Raw genomic sequence first — 18673 nt, forward strand, 5'->3', positions numbered from 1 at the left:
AACAATGATATATAATTGCAAATTATATTCTTGACCAAAGAACGAGAATCAAATCAGACATGACCAACAATGTCTCAAAGAACAAACTTGTAACCCTTATCAGAGATACCCAAAATCACTCTAATGCCCAACTTGAGTGACTAAGATAATTCTTTACCAAAATGATTACTGCAACATAGCTAAATATCTGACATTTCTGTTATAAGGAAGAATCTTTGTTTCTTTTCCTGCCCTCCATGCATGCTAAAAGCCCAGTTCATGGGCTGCCTGAAGTGGGGACAAAAATACAGTTCTTAATCTTGGTGATGGTATAGGAGTTTACAGCTTGATTCCATGGACATCGGCAATGGGAAGATTTGTGATTTTATTTACTCATGTATTTTACATTACAAACTGGCAAAACCACCCTCCTTTTATTGAGGCGATCTCCCTTTCCATTCTTCTCCATCACTGTCCTGGCAAGCCCTATTAACAAGAAAAGTCTGCTACCAGAAAAGAGACGGAAAATGGGAGATTTCCCTAGTGGTCCAGTGGTTAGGACTCGGCGCTTTCACTGAGGGGGCCTGCATTCGATCCCTGTTCAGGGAACTAAGATCCCAGAAGCCATGTGGCATGGCCAAAAAAAAGGGAGAAGGCAAATGGAAATGACCTATAAATGTTGACAGATTTGAACTGTGATGGATTTGAATAATTTTATTACACCAACTGTCACAATGCTGTAAAGAGGCCATCTGCTATTAAAAGTTCTCAAGAAGGATTCCCCAACTGCAAGACTTATAAGACCAAGCACAATCTTTCCACATGCTGAACAACTCTAAATCAAGCCAGGCACTATAAGAACTATGAAGAAACTATCCTTTAAGAGCAGACATGCCAAAAGATTTGAAGAAGGGGCTTCCCCAACACTGGATGTCAGAAGTTGAATTAAACCACTATGAAGAAATGGAGTAGTAAATTCAAAAGCAACAGGCCCAAACTGTACCTGAAAAGATCTAGCCTTCTATTCAGTCAGCTAGTGGCTAAGACCACACAAATCCTTGAGGAAAACCAAAGGCATCTGGGCACTTGGATAGACATTGTATCAGCGTATAAAGCTTGTGAGTCAAAGGTGGAACAATCTGTAGAAATACAGAGATGCCCTTTCTTTCCTGAAACACTCACTCCAGTGGAGGCCATGAGTTCAGCACTGGCTTTCCAGCAAAAACGTAAAGGATGACTTCTGTGGAAAATCAGTAATTATTACTGAGGCCAGGTACTTTCCATACATTATCTTATCAGGTGAGTTTCATTATTCCCATTTTTCAAGAGGAAATTAAGGGTTAGAGATTAAAAACTGTCCAGAGGGTCAGGGTGTCAACCCAGACCTGCAGATCCCAGAGCTGTGCCTTATCTACTATGCTAAGCTCTCTCTCTCTAATGCTCACCTCTACCTATTGCTACCTATTGCCTAAGACTTTAAAAATTAATCTGTACTGCTAAGAACGATGAATATGAATTTCTTTCAACTAAAACACAAAATAGCCCCAGTGTATAAAATCCAACTCCAGAAATGCAATCTGGATTTAAACAAGTCAAATGACATTCCTAACAATCAGTCACAGACAGAGTAGGGCTCCTTTCCCTTTAAGATGCAAGACCTAGTGAACTGGACTTTGCCTCCCCCAAGAAATGCATTTCATTTTAGTAAATGGTGAGTAGATTCCATTCTAGAGCAAACAAAGCGAGTAATGTAGAGTCAGCCCACAGCAGAAAGAACAAGAAGAATTGTGTTGTGACACGTTACCATGTTTTTAACCTCACACTGCACAGCATCAGGCCAGAATTAGCTATTCCCACACAACTGCCTCATGAAAAGGACTTATTTTCATAGAAACATGGTTGATTAACAGCTGCCTAAACAATGGGCACTTAGTGCTTTTAGACTGAATGCTTATTTTTTGCCTCCAGGTCCAACGCCCAAAGTGGAGTCCCTCCGTCATCTTGAACCTCCCCACCAAATACACGACAAGCTTTAACCAATGGGCCTGACCCTGCGAGACCAGCCGAGGAAAGAGCGGATCTTTGGAATCCAGCATGGCAGCAGCAAGAACTGAACAAGGCTGCATCAGGAACAATTCCAGGGTCAAATCCATTCAAGTCCTGCCTGGGAGTCTGAGAAAGGGCTGAAGCTTGTTCAAGTTGCCCTTACAGCAAAGGGACTGAAGGATGAGATGTCAAAGGCGTAGGACTGGAAAAGAAGGAGAAGAGCTGGTTAACACTGGAATTGAGGGCAATCTGGCGGTGGCATCTGTCACTCCACTCACTGCCAGTCAATTCATTTGAGAACCAAGTGAGGTTACAACATGTACCTAACTAAAACACATCAGTACTAAGAAAGGAAGAATTAGGATTAACTGAGTTCACCTGGATTAGGTAAAAAAAGGAACAGATTCCAAAAGGGACTACATTAAACTACAGATTATTTTCTGTGACGACAAAATAAAATTCAGACTAAACCCTGAAATATTAACACCACATCAAAATACAGACTTGGCCATAACTGACCCGATGATGCTATTAACAGACACTGTACCTCTAGTGCATTTTCAAATTTTCAAAACATTTCCAATGAGGGTCTTCACAACAGCCTTCTGAAGTGGTGATGGTGATAATATCATGTGTCCTCCAACAGATGAAGAGCTAGTGAGGCACCCAACCAAGGTGGCTGCACAGGTTTCCTAAATCTTAGAGTCCCATGTTTTCCCCGCTAGATCCTGTGAGTGGCAAGGTTTTTGGATTAAAACTAATTTATCCAGTTCCCCACCCAATCCTCGCATCAACGCTAAGCAGAAAAAGCTTCACTTCTCTGATTCACCAAGAGATGCTGGGAATGACTACCTCTACCAGACCAGTCCTTTCGCTTTAATAGCCAGCAACAAATTCCTGTGAAAACAGCTCGTGAAAGGTTTTCCAAATACTCTGCCCTCTTTGGATGTATGATGGGAGGGTGTCCCACAACGGGATCAGCACCAGAGGGCCAGGCCGGCCTTCTGTCTGACAGACACAGGTAAGGAGAATACATTCTACTCTTGCTCTGCTTTGCTATTTTAAAATGTATTTATTTTTCAGAAATAACCTCATCAATCAGAAAACTGCAGTAATGAAAACCTGCTCTTCTAACACTACATGTGCGTGAAAAATCTGTATATCCTCTGATCACACAGTTCCATTCTCTTTCTCCTAATTTAGCACTCATTCATCACAGATGCTAATTACTCCAACAAATACTGCCAAGGGAATCATTTGGTATCACACAGGTCTTAGCAGGGCTCAGCATCATGTGATCAAATCAGACAACTTGGGCTTATGATCACCAGCCAACTTTGCACATTTACAGCTAAATTAAAAACAAATTAAAACACTACAGTTGAAATCGTAATGTGCCCCAAATTAGATGCTCTATAAAAACTTCCATTTTCTCTCTAAATACTCCCAAGTTGAACACTTAAGCAATATCTTTGTCTTAGGCCAACTAGTCTATCTTCTAGCAATTAAAAAGGTATTTAGAAACTTAACTCTCACTAATAATGCAGGATTCACGGGCAAGTAGTTTTTTTTTTTTTAAACGTCTCAACATCTCTGGGTTCTCTCTGGAACTACTTCACATGTATATTTGTAATGTACCATTCTTAGATTTATTCTACTCCACTGCATGAAAAATAAAGACTAGCATGGCTTCACTATTCTACATTTGCAACTGAGGAAATACTGATTAGATTTTTGAATGATCAAGGGTAGGGGGGGAAGTGGGGGGTAAACCACAGTGCTCTTATTTATTTCAAGTATTTGGCTAGAATAATGTATTTTTAATAAAGTTTCACTCTTCCAATAGCCATTAATACCAGTTTAAATCAAAACAGACGTAGCAGCTTGAATGAGATCTTTTTTTTTCTTTTTCTTTGCATTTTCTTGATGTAGTCTACTACTCCCGAAGTGGAAGAGAAATCTACTAAAATTACAACTCAGGACAACATAATTTCTTGTTAGAGCAGAGGAGTGTTTAGGGGCCTCTGACCTGGAGACTATTTTACTGGCAGGAAGAACTTTAGAGAAAGATATTTTTCCTTTTTTTACCCTCAGGCTTTTAATAATAATACTTTATACTACCAACGAGTCAAATATCCTTTACGCATTCCTATTATATTTACTACTTCCAAAATGTCACCCTTACTCTAGATTGTTGCACCCATTTTTTTTATTCAGTCAAATTTACTAGTTGCCCGTTGATCAAGGAATGCCCTCCACCCTTCAGAATTTACAGGATCTTGGCCAGTCTCAGAGTAGAAATTCCTTCCTCCTTCCCACAGTACAAGACCTCTTGTCCCCAAAGGCATGTCACAGGGCCTGTTTCATGTTGTACTCTCTCTGACCTTCATGAGAGAGTAAAGTAAAAGGAGCCCAGGAGCCTAACTTTTGCTCCATCTTACCAAATGCATATTATTAGATTTCCTTCTTTTTTATCCTCTAATCTAACCATTTAAGTTTCATATGGATAGGTGGAAGCCATATATGACTGGGAACAATTCCACAGATAGAGTGTTTGCTAAATGCAAGGCGCTAGATGCTAAGAGCAAATAAAGGCTTCATAAAGGTCCAGAGAAAATAGAGGGTGGACTCTATCCAACTTCTACCTGTTGGTAAGGGTGGGCTACCCAGCTTCCCTTACCCAATTTCCTATAGAATAGGCAGCTTCTGCTTTCACTTAAAAGCCCAGTTAAGGGGCTTCCTTGGTGGCGCAGTGGTTGAGAGTCCGCCTGCCGATGCAGGGGACACAGGTTCGTGCCCCGGTCCGGGAAGATCCCACATGCCGCGGAGTGGCTGGGCCCGTGAGCCATGGCCGCTGAGCCTGCGCGTCCGGAGCCTCTGCTCCACAGCGGGAGAGGCCACAACAGTGAGAGGCCCGCGTACCGCAGGAAAAAAAAAAAAAAAAAAAGCCCAGTTAAAATACCCACCCTCCCCCCAAAAAGAGAAGGAGATGAAGATGAAAAAAATATACCAGTTCAAACTGTCCTCCGTCTGGACACTCGGGGAATCTCAACAGGGGCAGAGCCAGGAGAGACCAAAAGGCACCAAGTGCACTCACAGATACAGACTACACAAAGCAGCAGCACTCTCTACTGCTCAAGTAGGGAAGGACACCAGGCAACGCACTGGAGGTGGCTGTCTTATTCAGTGGGGAAAAAGAGCAAGCAAGCAATCAATCCAGATGGAAATTCCATCATTGCAGGCAGAAGGATATTCACACAGAAGTAGCAGCCTCAACTGTGTTAAAAACTTCTGCTAGCTCCTTAAATGGGATGTATCACAATCTGTGGCATCTCCCTAACTTTCATTTACCCCTGGGGACAGGAAACACAACCAAGAAGTTGCTTCTGAGAAATAAGCTTCTCAGAAGCTACTCTGAGGACACAAGCCACTGGCTTTTTGGCATTAGCCAGAGACTTGTTTTCATAATATCTCCCCAAACCCACCATTTTCTATCACTTGGTTTCCCATTCTGTGACATCTCCCACTACCCTCATGGGGACACTAGCACTCATCAAAAATCCAGAACTGGGGAATTTCCTGGCGGTCGAGTGGTTAGGACTCTGTGCTTTCACACCTGAGGGCCCGGATTTGATCCCTAGTCAGGGAACTAAGATCCCACAAGCCATGTGGTGCAGCCAAAAAAAAATCTAGAACTGAGGAACTATAATTAGGAAAAAGGTTGCTTTCTGAGTTCTTTTGGGTTTTTTTTTTTGGTGGGAGTGGGGGAGGGGGGGAGATGGAGATGGGAACTAGAGTCAGGAATCTAGACTGTCAACTGTTATTTTGCTTCCCAAGTTTTTGTGGTTCTTTAGTTCATCAGGTGGTTGACTGTCTCAGAGCAAACTGCTCAAGGAAGAATTCTCAGGACAGAAACTCTAATAAGAGAGGGCCCTGCTTGCCTCACACACCCTCCCCAAAAGCCTAATATTAGAATCAGAAAAGACAGTTAACACTTTGCTTATCTGACAATCTGGCCACCCCACACAAAGTCATAGGCCAACAGAGTATTAAGTCTCAGAGTTGGACTCTGAAAGTCAAATATTCCTGATCATATTACCATTCTCAAAAGCCTCAACCACTCATACCCCTGCCATGGTGGGATAAACACAGAAACTGCTATTTGGATCTGCATGGGAAAGAAAAAAACTGTCAATCCAATAAAATGAATAAACTACTGGAAAAACTTGCATGCTGAATCCTGTTCTTAATGCTGAAATCCAGACAATTTAAGAGAATACCTGGAACGACCTCTAAGTAACTTCCACATCACTCAGCACTGGAGAAAGGCGACCAAACATTAGTGGACTAAGGGAGAAATGGGCTCTCAGAGAGACTTTGCATCAGACCACAAGGGACCTAGGCAGCCACCGACCATTGTTCTCCAATCTTCTAAAGTCCTAGAGAAAGCAAAGGCAACTGCCCAGTATGCAGCTTTTAAAAACTTAATACTAGCTTCAAAGACTAAACCAATTCCTGATTGGTTGGAATGTACAACAAGGCTGATCTTTAAGCCAATCAGAGTTCTGGTCGTTGGGAATGAACTAGACACTACAGCAACTGCCACTCACTTGGCCCAACATTTTATTAAAATTGCTCAATTTACCTGGTGAACTTCAGTTAATACGTGAATCTGAATTAAACCAGCAAGGAACAGAGACCCTTTCTCTGTGCTCTACCTTTGCTCCAGTAAAGACTATTTAACAATTTTGCCACTTGTTAATACCAGAGTTCAATCAATTATTTGCTGGTATTCAGGATTCTGTATTCCTAGCTTTATCCTTTCCTTAACCGTGACTTATTTGTCCCACTTCTTCATCTCTGACCCCACACTTAAAGTATACCAAAATGAAAGTGAAGGCTGAAAGCAGTGTTTCTCACTGATTTGGGCTCAAGGTCAAAGACAAATTCCCATTCAGCTTGCAGGCTTTGTCTAGCTGCCTGCCCTGGAACTTCAAGGAAGTTTAGGGGGACACAAACCTAAGAATCTGAAACAGAGTGGGGAAGAAGGGGGAAAAGTAATCCCACAAGCTCTGCAGTTAAGGCCACAAACTCCAAAACACCCCAAGAAGCTGCAGTTAATAGCAACTACAGCAGCCCCCGGGATATGGATTCAGGGTTCAGTGCTTCCCACCAACAATATTCATAGAAAAATAAAAGGCAAAATCCCAAAAGAGTTTACAATACCTAGGTACTAAGAAAGGGCCTATTAATAATTGTTCTTGCTCTCCTCCACCAGGCAAACAGACACTGAGAAGTGAAGATCATCAGCCCAAGGAACCCCGTAAGGATGCCCTTGGCTCCTAAGTCGACGGCTCCCGTTGGTTCTTTTGGACCTCACTGCCCAGTCAGGCCAGATATTTGCTGAGACACAGAAGTACTGCCTCTATTGATTAGCAACTTGAAATCCTTCTATTTTACCATAATAAAGACCACCTATGGAGAACAAACTGCTCCCCAGTCCAGGAAATGTGACCAGAGAGCCTTCACTCAAGACAGGCATTCATATATTAGGTAAAACAATCAGCAACTTCCCAGGAAAATGTAAGTTCTTAAATTAGCTGAAATGTAAAACCTCTGAAATTTAGTCCTCTGGCTCCCCAAGCAGCTTTATCTATTCTGGTGGGCAAAGAGAAATAATCATCTTCATGTCCAGAGCCCTGATCTATTTTGGAGTTCCAACTAACACATCTTTTATTTTAGCTTCTCAGCTGCTATGAGGGAAAAAGAACTTTGTCCAGAGTGACAGGCAAAAAAACTTAAGTCCATTTCTTTTTCTGTAGAGACTCTAAAGCTAAGGAAATAAAACATGTAGCCATTCAAAATGCTACAACCATGAGCAACTTCTTTCCAACTTCTTGAAAGTTCCTCTCACTCTGCCCGCCCCCCGGTCCCCCGCCCCCGAGGGGCTGTGACAACGCAGCAGCAGCAGCAGCAGCAGCAGCAGCAGGATGCCCTTGGGCCACGATGCAAGGAAGGGCTCCTTGCTGGATTTTACAAAAACAACCCAAGAGACCCATCAACTCCTGTGTCCCCAAGTGCACTGGGAGTAGGACTGTAACAAGAGACACGAACTTGGCCAAATAACTAACCAAGTCAGATAGTAAAGGGCATTTGTAAGAGATGTGCCTATCCCTGCCCTCTGCTGTGGCTACACAGGAGGATTCCAGGATATGTGAAAAATGTAAAACAATCTTCCTCCAAAACTTCTAAGTCACCACTCCATTTTCAGCATTGGAAAGCTACACATGAACAAGGCTTTTTCTTACTAACAGAGCCCAGTACTTACCCTCCTAGGATGCCTTATATGGCAGAAAGTCAAGTGGTGATATTTTTATTTCACTATATTTTCCTTTTGATTTTTTCACATAAGTGGTATGCAATAAACATTTACATTTTATTATGTCTAAAAAAGATCTATGTAAGTATGTTTTACATATGTCTATTTCATAAGAATGCATTTTTCAGTTATAGTTTTTTTCTCTTAGTGGCACAGAAAACAATCGTGCATTTTACAACCAATGACATCTTAAAACTCCATGAAATAAGGCAGTTAACATCAGTCAACATCCTCCCTTATTCTGTTTACTGCTACCAAATACCATACTTTTTTTGTGTCTGATGTGGTCACATTACAGCATCACCTGTTTTATGTTTTTTATGATAGAATATCATAAAAACGCTGATTTTTTTTTAAGGAAAAGAATTTGCTTTACATAGGAACTTTGAAGGGAAACTCAAATTAAGGGCAGTGCCTACGTCAGAGATTTATACGAAGTAGGCTGAGTTTATTTTAAATTACATATAGCCCAACTCCCTATTTATAGAACAAAGAACCACTGAACTCCTTCCAAACACAAGTGAAGTAAATCCCTACAATTAATTTAAGTTCTGCCTGTACTGGTGGGAGTTTTGCGTCCTGTTTTGCAGTTCCTTAATGATGCTGATGATGCTTAATTCTAAGTACCTGGAAAGAACTAGTTTGTGAAACCTCAAAACCAGGAACAGACACAGACTAGACTCTGGTTTCCTGCCTTCTCTGCTATCCCAGGGACCTACTACACTTTGTCAAGGCTCTCAGCTCCTGCTCCCAACAGGTCAGGAACCTGGGACACTGGCTGTAGTAACTACCCTTAAGCTTGGTACTATTCATTCTGCCTCCCTGAGTACCTCTGATGTTTCAAACCTGGATAGTTATAAAAGGAAAAAATTCTCGGAATCCTGATTTCAGATCTCATGAACTAATCACCACCTCGAATCCTCCAGACTGAAGCCATAATGGGCTTGGTATAAAGACATGAAATATGTGGGAAGGAGACTGAGAGAATTGTAGTCAGTTAACCCGCGGTTGATGAGAACAGAGCTCCAAACTTCCAGAAGCTTTTCGTTAATTCTGCTCCAGAATTAGGACAAGTATGACTACTCACAACTGTGTTCCAACCCCACTTCCAATAACCTGCCTTAGCTGTAGCCAAAATCCAGAGCGTTCTCGAAAACCACTCACTCTGCAGCTCCCTTGCCGAGTCCGGACTGCAATCTCGAGCCACTGCGGCTGCCCAGCAGAGCCCAAGCAGCTGCCCCCCTCCTTACTGATTAATTTAAGAAACAGCCCTGAAAGAATGAGGACCTTAGAAAGGGTGGAAGGAGAGGGTTTGACGTGTAGAGCACGAGACAAAAGCCCTCACCCTTCTTTCTCTATCACCTTCGACTTCTGGGGTAACCGAGGGGCCACCAGGTCAATAATGGAGACACACAATACCTCGGGCCCAGACTAGCGCTCGCTGGGGTATAATTACGGAGGAAAGGGGGTGAGGACAGCAAGAGCTTCGGAGACGCAAAGGGCTGAGACACAAAATACAGAAGTTAACAAGGGAAGGAAGGGGTCGGGGGCGATGTAAGAAGGCCTCATCACAGCCGCGGCGCCCCACCCCCCACCCCGCAATAGACCTCCGAGATCCCCTTAGAGACCCGGCCTCTACAACGAGGACAACCTTTCTCTCTGCTGGGCAACAACGCCATGCCTCAGCTCCTCAGCCAGGCGGAAGCAGGAGGGAAGGGCAAACCTCCGGGAGCGCCCCTTCAGGGGGTCCATCCGGACTCAATCTCAGATGGGGGAGGGGGGATTCTCGGAGGGCGGGGCATCGCCTCTGTAGGGGCTGCACCACGGCAAGGACGGGGTTCCCGGAGCCATGGAGCTGAAGCTCGCCCCTTCCCCTACCCTGCCACCCGGTTACCTCTTTACTTCCTCGTCGTCTAGCAGCTCTGGCTCGGTCGCCGCCATTACCACATCGCACTCCGCGGCAGCCGCCATCTTACCGCCGGGACCAGAGAGCCGGGTGGGAGGTCGGCGGTGAAGAGCACTTCCGGTCGGAGCATCGAGCAGCTCGGCGGCGCTGCGCCCAGAGGGGCTCCCTCAGGCCCGTCTACCAGCGAGAGGCTCTGATTGGGGCCAGAGCGGCCTCCCGCCCCCGGAGGTCCAGGGTGGTCTCCTCGCCGGAGCGGGGGCCCAAGGACGGTTTCTGTGCGTAGGGGGCGCCACTTTAGCCGTGGGTCGAAAGGGGGATACAGGAGGGTGTCTCCTCTCTAGGCTTTGGTTTGCCTCCTCGGTATTCTGAGAGTCTCGTTGCCATAACAACTTCCAATCCTAGAGAGTCTTCTGTGAGGAGGCTCAGGGAGTCTGAGTTGGGTAGGGACGCGGTGACCCAGGACCCTGGAGAGAAAGAGCCCCCCACTACCACCTTCTCGACCTTGGAGTATGTCCACAGCTTCCTCCTGCGAAAGGCAAGAAGAGACACTCTGAATCCAGTTTCCCCAGCGTTCATCGGCCCCTGGAAGCTCTGACCAACCAAGCCAGGGGAACGCAGGGCGTCTTCACACCGCGCCTTTCATCCCCTCTGGATCTCCAAGCACCAACTGGTTCATCACCCTAATGACGCTGACCCTTGTATGAGGCAGCTTTCATGTCAGCCGCCTGGGAGTGCCATCTCAGCATTAAGCCTAGGGAGCGTGGCACAGGGCCCCAGACCCTGCCCTGGAGTTTATAAGGCAGCTCGCGGGGTGAGGTCCCTGCTCCACAGTGTCATCAGTGCTCCCAACCCTCATAAAAACTCTGTGCTCAGCACGCTTGTCTTGCCGAATGCAATCTGGATTGAGAACTCAGAGAGGGCAAGGACACAGCCCTTCGTAGTACTTCCCTTCACCCAAACCAATAATTTTTGTGGACTTGAATTAAATCGGGGTTCCCTGAGGTTAAACTGGGGTAGTTTTAGGTTAAATTTTTAAAGTTAAAGGGTACTAAAATAAGAATGGCTCAAGGGAATTTTAAAAGGATTTACCCCGCCCCCCAGACCCCTGACGCCCTTGCTTCTCCAGTAAAACAGTCTGTGCCATTGTCCATAGGCCACTTGCATGGTTCTTCCTGTCACAGGGCTGAGGGAGCTGAAATCACACCTAGCACTGGGGAGTGGAGGGTGGGAGAGGCTCAGGGGTTTGGAAGAGAGAAGTCATTCATCCAGCCAATCATTCAACAGCCCTCTCCAAAGTACCTACTTTGTGCTGGGTTGGGAAAGCGTAGACTCAGACCATCTAACCTGCTTGCCAATGGCTCATGGTCTACAGTCTAATGCAGGAGGCCCATCTGTCTTTAACCATCTACCTCCTTTGTGTTCTCAGCATCTAAAACTCCCAAGTTATCACCAAGTCTTGTTGATTCTCTTACCAAATGTCTCCCAAATCTATCTCCTTTCCATCCCAATTCAGATTCTCATCGTTTTTTGGAAAACTTGGAATACTACCATAGTCTAACTAACCCCAAGTCTCACCTCTCTCCAACCTTCACTCTTTTACCAGAGTGACCCACTTAAAAGCAAAAACTGAGCATGTCACTTTGCTGGCATAAGTCCTATCAATGGCTTTCCACTGCTGTTAGGATACAGTTTGAACTCTTTGGCCAACACACAGGCCTTTGATTATTTCGCTCCTTTCTACCATCAATAATGAACCCAAATACTTGTAGTTCCAGTAAATGCCATGACTCTTGCCATATTTCCTCCACCCTTTCCTCCCACACCCTTCAAACTTCAACACGGACCTGACCTCCTCTAGGAAGTTTCCGCAGAGAACGTGATGCCCACTGCCCCCAAGTTAAATGCCCTTGGATGTGCTCCCATAGCACCTCTGTAATAGTTCTTACCATGCTGTACTGTAATTGTTGGTTTAGATGTCTAGCTCCTCTAGATGGTGACGTTCTAATGGGCGGCAATGGTGTCTAATTCCTCCGCTTTTTCTCAGCACGTGGTCCTGTAGCTGGCACAGAAAAGGAGCTCAGAAGACATTGGATGAATAAATGACTGAGTAAACAAAGTGTTACTGTAGTAGCCTTTAGAGAAAGAACATATGGGCATCTGAGGCACCAAAACATCACCCGACCGGTCAAGGGAGCCTAGAACCCTGTGCTCTGGCGACCCAGCCCAGGTCCCAGCCGTCATTTCCCCTCCGGCCTCTGGAGGCGCTGTTCGGCTGGCGCCCGCTCTCCGCGGCCAAAATAGGTCTTGCGGGATGGAAGCTACGGGGCGGGGCCAGACGGAGCCCGGACGGACCCGGAGGAAGATCCGAGTGTTTGCGGCCGTGCTGCCCCACCCGTGGTCCCGGCGCGAGTAGAGGGGCCTGGCCGGGCTGCTGCGAGGGCCCCAAGAGGTACGGAGCTGGGAGGCCGGGATCGACCACTGCTTCCGGACTCTTTAGGTGGCAGGATTCCGATTCCCTCTGGGAGCCCTCTCGTGGGGAAATCTGTTCCGGAGGCCCGCCTAGCAGTCTCTCTTGGGGCATCCTTTAATTGCGGGGCTCACTATATGAGGCCCCTTGCGGGGAGGGGGAGCTGTACTAAGAGTTTCCTCTGGAGAGGTTTCTGTTTAAGATCCCTTTGGGGAGTGATCTCTGTATCTCTCCTCTGGCGGTGGGGGGATCCTTGTCTGGGGCTCCTTCTGGGAAGCCTGTGTTTGGGATGCCTTCGAGGAGATCTCTGTTTGGGACCTCCAAACAGAGAAGGGATTTCTGTGTCTAGGCCTTATCTGGGTTTGTCAGTCCAAGAGAAACAAAATTTTTCTCTTTTCTGAAGCGTTTTTTTCCTTAGATTCCTTCACTCTTTTGTTTCTTGTCTGATGTTTTTCATCTTAGCCATGGCCTTGACTGGGAATTCGAGGGAACTAATTGTCTGATAAGCCATACGGGAAAGTAAAATGTCCTTCCTAATTGTTCACTCTCCCCAGGAAGAGTGGTATAAGACAGATCCACACAAAATAATAGCTCTGCTTATTTCTCCATGGGGTCATGGTTAGAGAGGGAGCTGAGCCAGAGCTCACTTCAGCAACTGGTCCTCCACATCCTGTGCACAGAAAGGAACCTGGCTAGTGGTTCCTTTAAACCAGTGATTCTCTTCCCCCTTTATGGCAACGCTTACTGAGGACCTGCTCTTTGCCAGATACTGGCCTCGTACTGGGAATAAGATGAATAATATACAGCTAACTGTCCAGTAGTGGATATAGACACATCACTTCAGTACACCCAGCCTAGGGTAGCAGACAGGGCCGAACCCCCGAGGCCATGAAGCCACTTCAGAACTTGCGTCCTCAGTCAAGGGAAGTTTGCCCTCGGTTTTGATCCTGCCTCACCGAGTGTGCTTCCGTTCTTCAAGGTTGAAAGCTAAGCATGGGGAAGAGCTGCAAGGTGGTCGTGTGTGGCCAGGCTTCTGTGGGCAAAACTTCAATCCTGGAGCAGCTTCTGTACGGAAACCACGTAGTGGGTGAGTGTTGCTGGGCGTGAGGCATGGTGGAGGAAGTGGAAGAATGAGGAGAGGATTTGATCACAACACGAAAAGGCTAAAGATCGCTCCTGCTGGTCATTATACCGAAAGATCCCAACTCTACAACACTGAGGACATCTGGAAAGAGAAAACCCAATGTCCGAGATAGGAAGGAAAAACTTCTACGTCACACTGTGTTTAGCAAGGTATCAGCGTGAGATTAGAGCTGTTCCCCCAAGTTATTCCGGCCTGGCCAGACTCACAGTCTTTGGCCTTCTCTCCTCAGCCCCCATGTTCCTTTCTCTCCCTGTCTGGTTGGCCTGTTAGGATATATTCAGTCACTCATGTTTCCAATCTCTTTTCTCCCTAGAAACACGTTTTCTCCTCATTTTGTCCCAGGTTCTGAGATGATTGAGACGCAGGAGGACATCTACGTGGGCTCCATTGAGACTGACCGGGGCGTGCGGGAGCAGGTGCGTTTCTACGACACCCGGGGGCTCCGAGATGGGGCTGAGTTGCCCCGGCACTGCTTCTCCTGCACTGATGGCTATGTCCTGGTCTACAGCACGGACAGCCGAGAGTCCTTTCAGCGCGTGGAGCTGCTCAAGAAGGAGATTGACAAATCCAAAGACAAGAAGGAGGTGTGTGTGGGAACCCTGGTGGTGAGAGAGAGTGGGCCCTGGGCTGGCTTTGGGAGGCCTGGAAAGGCTGTGTTTTTCACTTATTTGCCAGGATGTGGGTTTAGAGCTGGAGGGCGGAGATGGAGGCCACTGGAGGGTGTCTTCACCCCTAGAGGTGGCCGTATGTTGAGGCAGCTCAACCAAAGAGGCTTCTCCAGTTTAAGATTTCCCCACTAGTCTTTCTTTATAACGGTTCTGTGCTCTCCCCTGTGAAGGCCCTTTTGTTCTCAAATCCCGCTTTAAGCTGCAGGCATTCTGGGAGCGCTTCCTCACCGGTTACTTAGCCAGCAGCTAACTGACTGCCAGTAATGATCAGGCATTGGTAACACGGGGCTTGTAATGGAACTCCTCCAGATGGAGGCCCCCGTCCAGTTTCTAATATAGGAAGAGATGAGACATCAGCCATTGAGACTTTCCCTCTCCTAGGACTCCGAGGTGGAAATGGTGGCTTTTTCCTTTCCTTCCTCTGTTCAAATTCTGGCCTCCATCTGGCACCCCCTCCAGTAGTTCCATTACAAGCCCAACGTGGTCACTGGCCCTCACAACCATTTCTGAGGTCCATGCTACAGCCACGGGCCTCTACTCTGTCCCTCTTCCCCAGGTTACCATCGTGGTCCTCGGTAACAAGTGTGACCTGCAGGAGCAGCGGCGTGTAGACCCAGATGTTGCTCAGCACTGGGCCAAGTCGGAGAAGGTGAAGCTTTGGGAGGTGTCGGTGGCTGACCGCCGCTCACTGCTGGAGCCCTTTGTCTACCTGGCCAGCAAGATGACCCAGCCCCAGAGCAAGTCTGCCTTCCCCCTCAGCCGCAAGAACAAGGGCAGCGGCTCCTTGGATGGCTGAAGAGCTGCCTTGCCAGCCCTGCAAGATGGGTTGAGGGGAAAGGGAGGGGGTGTTTTAGGCAAGCTGTCCTTCCCAGTCAAGGGGGGAGCTCCCCACTAGGCCAGGCAGCCGGGCTGTCCCAGGCTCAGGTCACTTTTGCTCCCTCCCAACTCTGGGAAATGCAAGTAGTCTAGGTTAGCGGCCCCCAAGCCCCCCAGCCCCCATCCTGCTCTATCCTAACAGCAATGGAAAGCCATTGATAGGATTTATGCCAGCAAAGTGATGTGATCAGTTTTTGCTTTTAAGCAGGTCTAGGGTGGTTTTGGATCACTGTCCCTTCTACTGGCCCTGGACAGGAAACAGCTGTGTGTGGAAGTGCCCAGTCTAGGGTCTGATTCCTATCGCAGGGGTCTGACACCTCCGGGTTTCCTGCCAATCTCACACACACACACTCACACGCTTATGGCACCAGCCTGGACTCTAGAGAAAGGGCATCCAGGTATCTCGTGTGTGTGTGTGTGTGTGTGTGTGTGTGTGTGTGTGTGTGTGTGTGTGTGTGTAGATGTGCACAGGTGTGTGTGCTGGTGTTCGGGGCGCCTCCTCTTCCAACACCCTGACCTCTCTCCTGTCCTCTCCTGGGCTGAAAGAAGCTAGTCTCCTGGGAGCAAAGTTTTCTGTTTCAACTCTTCCCCCAGCTGTTTTGCTTCCTCTTCCTGCTCAGGGAGCATTTCCTTGGTTGAGGTGGAATGGAATGCCAACTGGGCTGGGAGTCACCAGCTGGCTTTGTGGCCCTGCGAGGCCTTTCCCCTCTAGGGGCTTCAGTTTTCTCATCTATAAGGTGACGGCAGTTGCTTAGATGGTCTAGGTCCTCTCCAGCCCTGTGTGGGTTGTATACTGCCCATGGTTGGGCTGGCTGCACTGTTCCCTTCGCTTCTCCTGTTTCAAGGTGCTATGCCTGTGGCCCTGGAGGCTGGGACACTGCTCCCCACCCCCCAACCACCAGGGGGCAGGAGTGCACTACCCACTCTAGTTGCCAGAGTGGCTGCCCAGTGCCCGATCAGCCGACCTCATGGCCCTGGGGACTGGTCATCACCCTTTCCTATGGTTGTTTTCAGCTGATAGCTGGACTTCTATTTATAAATTACCTGTGTTTATATGCCTGCCGCCATGGTGGAGGCTGGGCAAGGTGCTCGTCTAGCCCTCCCTTCTTACCTCAGATGCCTGAACAGAATAAAGCCGACCAATAGCAGCTTCTCAGGAGCTGCCAGATCTCTGGGGACTCAGAAGGGTGGTTACGCTTCCAACACACTGTAAAGTGAGCTGGTAACCCACAACTTCCCGTGCCCACTTCGTGCTTCTGATGTACACACCTAGCATAGGTGAAGACGCTACAGCCAGGTGGCCTCCAGTACACGCCCCTTCTCCCCAAGATGGGAGAGGCGAGCAGGGTCAGGTGGCCCAGGCTGGGCGAGTTAGGGCGTGTACAGGCTTGGGCTTAAATTGATTTATTGATGCGTTGGACACAATAAAACCACAACTGTTATCAAAAAGTTTCCCACCCTCCCCCCTTTTCTTGTTCTCCCATCGGAAACAGCTTTAAAAAAGAAAAAAAGATACAGGTGGATACTGGCAAAGTCCCATATCGTGGGGTGAGGGTGGCAGTGCTGCTGGGGTGGGATGGAGGTTACGACATTAATTTTGACAGCGTGAAAACGGGTCTTGAGAGTGGCTCAGAGTGGATCCCAATACTGAGTCACAATGAGGGGGCCTTGGGGTGCTCGTGGGGGAAGGGAAAGCTGAATTGAGTGCTAGGGGCCAGTTTGGGGTGAGGAGCTGGAAGGGAAGACTCTGTTTGGGAGCCCTGGGGGCATTCGGTGTTAGCTGGATCCATAGTCTGAGGGAGACCCAGTGTCACCCCCTTCCCCCCCCCCAACCCGGCCCCAAGAGCTGGGATTCAGGAGGAATCAATGAAAGGCTAAGAGGGGAAAACGTGTGTGGGACTGATCACTTCCTCTGTTAAAAACTGGGCCTGGCCAGCACATCACCCTCACCTCCCCGTCGTAGCCCCATCCTGTCAGAGCGGATGGAAAGCCCCCGAGGCTTGCAATTCCAGCCACCCGTTGGCTTTGCCCCACTTAGCACTGCTCTCTTCCTCCTCCACAATCTTCCACCACACCCCCATGGTCAGCTCATCCAGGTAACCTTGAACCCACTCCATCTTGAGACCCTGTGGCTGGGCTGGCTGTGACTGTCCCCTTAGCTTCTCCCTTGAGACGGCCCCCTCGACACCAGTGATTCTCTAGAGAATCCAGTGAATGGGGAGGCCTCCCCTCCCTGCCCCCAGGGCATGGGAATAGAGGTCGGGCTAGGAGAAGGTAAGATTCCTCGGACCTCGGGCCACATGGGTATAGGTCTTGAGCGGGAGAATGAGAGCACCACAGGGCTGGGGCTAGGATTTTGCATAGATCTTTGGATTTTCCAGTTTGTTCCCCATAAATCAGGATGGGAAATGGAGGGGAGCCCAGGGCTAGCCCTAGAAGCCTGGGGAAGGGAGGGTGCAGATGGATGGTCCTTGGGCCGGGTGGCATTAGTTGAATCCCCAGTGCAGACTGAGTGAAGAGCTCTTAGCATTAGCCCAGCTCTTCCTAGATTGGGCAGGAACCCCTAGGCTGTAAAAGGCAGTCTCCTGTGGGGTGTAGGGAACCGAGGAGGCATCTTGGGGAGAGTTGGAGGGGGAGGGCAACTGCTGGGAAATCAGCCCCGGGCTCCCCAGGAGGGCTAATAGGGGGCAAAGACGATGGGTCCCGTGGCAGGGCGAATGGCTCCCGCTGGGGTGCGAAACAGAGCTGGGCCCAGGATCGGAGGCGGGAAGAGGGTGGTGGCTGCCGTAGGCGCAGGCCGCAGGGCCAGGGGCCCTGGGAGGGCACAGATGGTTGCCGCCGCGGTGGGGATCGGGCTGGGCAGGAAGCGGGCTGCCAGCGTCTTGGTGAGTTGCTTCTGCAAGGCCAGTTTAGACTGCAGAGAAGAGAGGAAAGGACTCGAGTCTCTGAGCCCAGGAAAATCCCGTCCCCTCCCTGGGCCCCCTCCTTGGGCTTTTTGCTGCGGAGGGGGGGAAACGTGGTCAGGATTCCAAACCTAAATCCTCCTCCCTTCCCACCCCCAAACTTTCATTCCAAAGGGCTTTCTCCACCACCTGCCTTCCTGCCTGGAGGGAGGAGAATCTTAGGACGGGCCAAGGGAGGAGGCTACGGGGAGCCGGGGGTGGAGATGGTCTCCAGGAGATGCACGCCCACGCCTCGCTCTTGCCCC

At 48.3% G+C, this 18673-nt stretch overlaps 3 protein-coding genes across 16 annotated transcripts in view; 1 reads left to right on the forward strand and 2 right to left on the reverse strand.

Annotated features, from left to right (window-relative positions):
* Positions 1 to 10960, reverse strand: part of DNAJC7 (DnaJ heat shock protein family (Hsp40) member C7) — a 28256-nt gene extending 17296 nt beyond the window's left edge. Inside the window, exons 1-2 of one of the 4 annotated variants that reach the window (XM_059048265.2) lie at positions 10299 to 10437; positions 2189 to 2227 (exon numbers count right to left, since the gene is read on the reverse strand). In XM_059048265.2, the coding sequence (XP_058904248.1) occupies positions 2189 to 2227; positions 10299 to 10375 (116 nt within the window). In that variant the 5' untranslated portion in view covers positions 10376 to 10437. Of the gene's footprint in view, positions 1 to 2029; positions 2163 to 2188; positions 2228 to 10055; positions 10132 to 10298 lie in introns of those variants that run through there. The other 3 variants (XM_059048263.2, XM_067021119.1, XM_059048264.2) reach the window with 3 other exon arrangements.
* A 1645-nt stretch (positions 10961 to 12605) lies between these two features.
* Positions 12606 to 16914, forward strand: NKIRAS2 (NFKB inhibitor interacting Ras like 2). Of its 4 annotated transcripts, XR_010838356.1 has the most exons (5): positions 12616 to 12759; positions 13757 to 13864; positions 14264 to 14505; positions 15146 to 15896; positions 15927 to 16914. XR_010838356.1 is itself a non-coding variant. In XM_067022192.1 (4 exons), the coding sequence occupies exons 2-4, from the start codon at positions 14021 to 14023 to the stop codon at positions 15383 to 15385; spliced, it is 561 nt and encodes a 186-aa protein (XP_066878293.1). In that variant the 5' UTR covers positions 12606 to 12759; positions 13757 to 14020; the 3' UTR covers positions 15386 to 16914. The 4 variants fall into 4 exon arrangements, 3 of the variants coding, with proteins under 3 accessions (XP_066878293.1, XP_058904297.1, XP_058904296.1); XM_067022192.1 differs by having other exon boundaries at positions 12606 to 12759; positions 13757 to 14070; positions 14235 to 14505; positions 15146 to 16914; XM_059048314.2 differs by having other exon boundaries at positions 12615 to 12759; positions 13757 to 14070; positions 15146 to 16914.
* ZNF385C (zinc finger protein 385C) overlaps positions 16854 to 18673 on the reverse strand; it is a 57875-nt gene continuing 56055 nt past the window's right edge. For all 8 annotated transcript variants that reach the window (XM_059048249.2, XM_059048250.2, XM_059048248.2 and 5 more), the window contains one exon: positions 16854 to 18379. In XM_059048249.2, the coding sequence (XP_058904232.1) occupies positions 18143 to 18379 (237 nt within the window). In that variant the 3' untranslated portion in view covers positions 16854 to 18142. The remainder of the gene's footprint in view (positions 18380 to 18673) is intronic.

Source organism: Kogia breviceps, chromosome 19, assembly GCF_026419965.1.
Source record: "Kogia breviceps isolate mKogBre1 chromosome 19, mKogBre1 haplotype 1, whole genome shotgun sequence".
NCBI classification, from domain to species: domain Eukaryota; kingdom Metazoa; phylum Chordata; class Mammalia; order Artiodactyla; family Physeteridae; genus Kogia; species Kogia breviceps.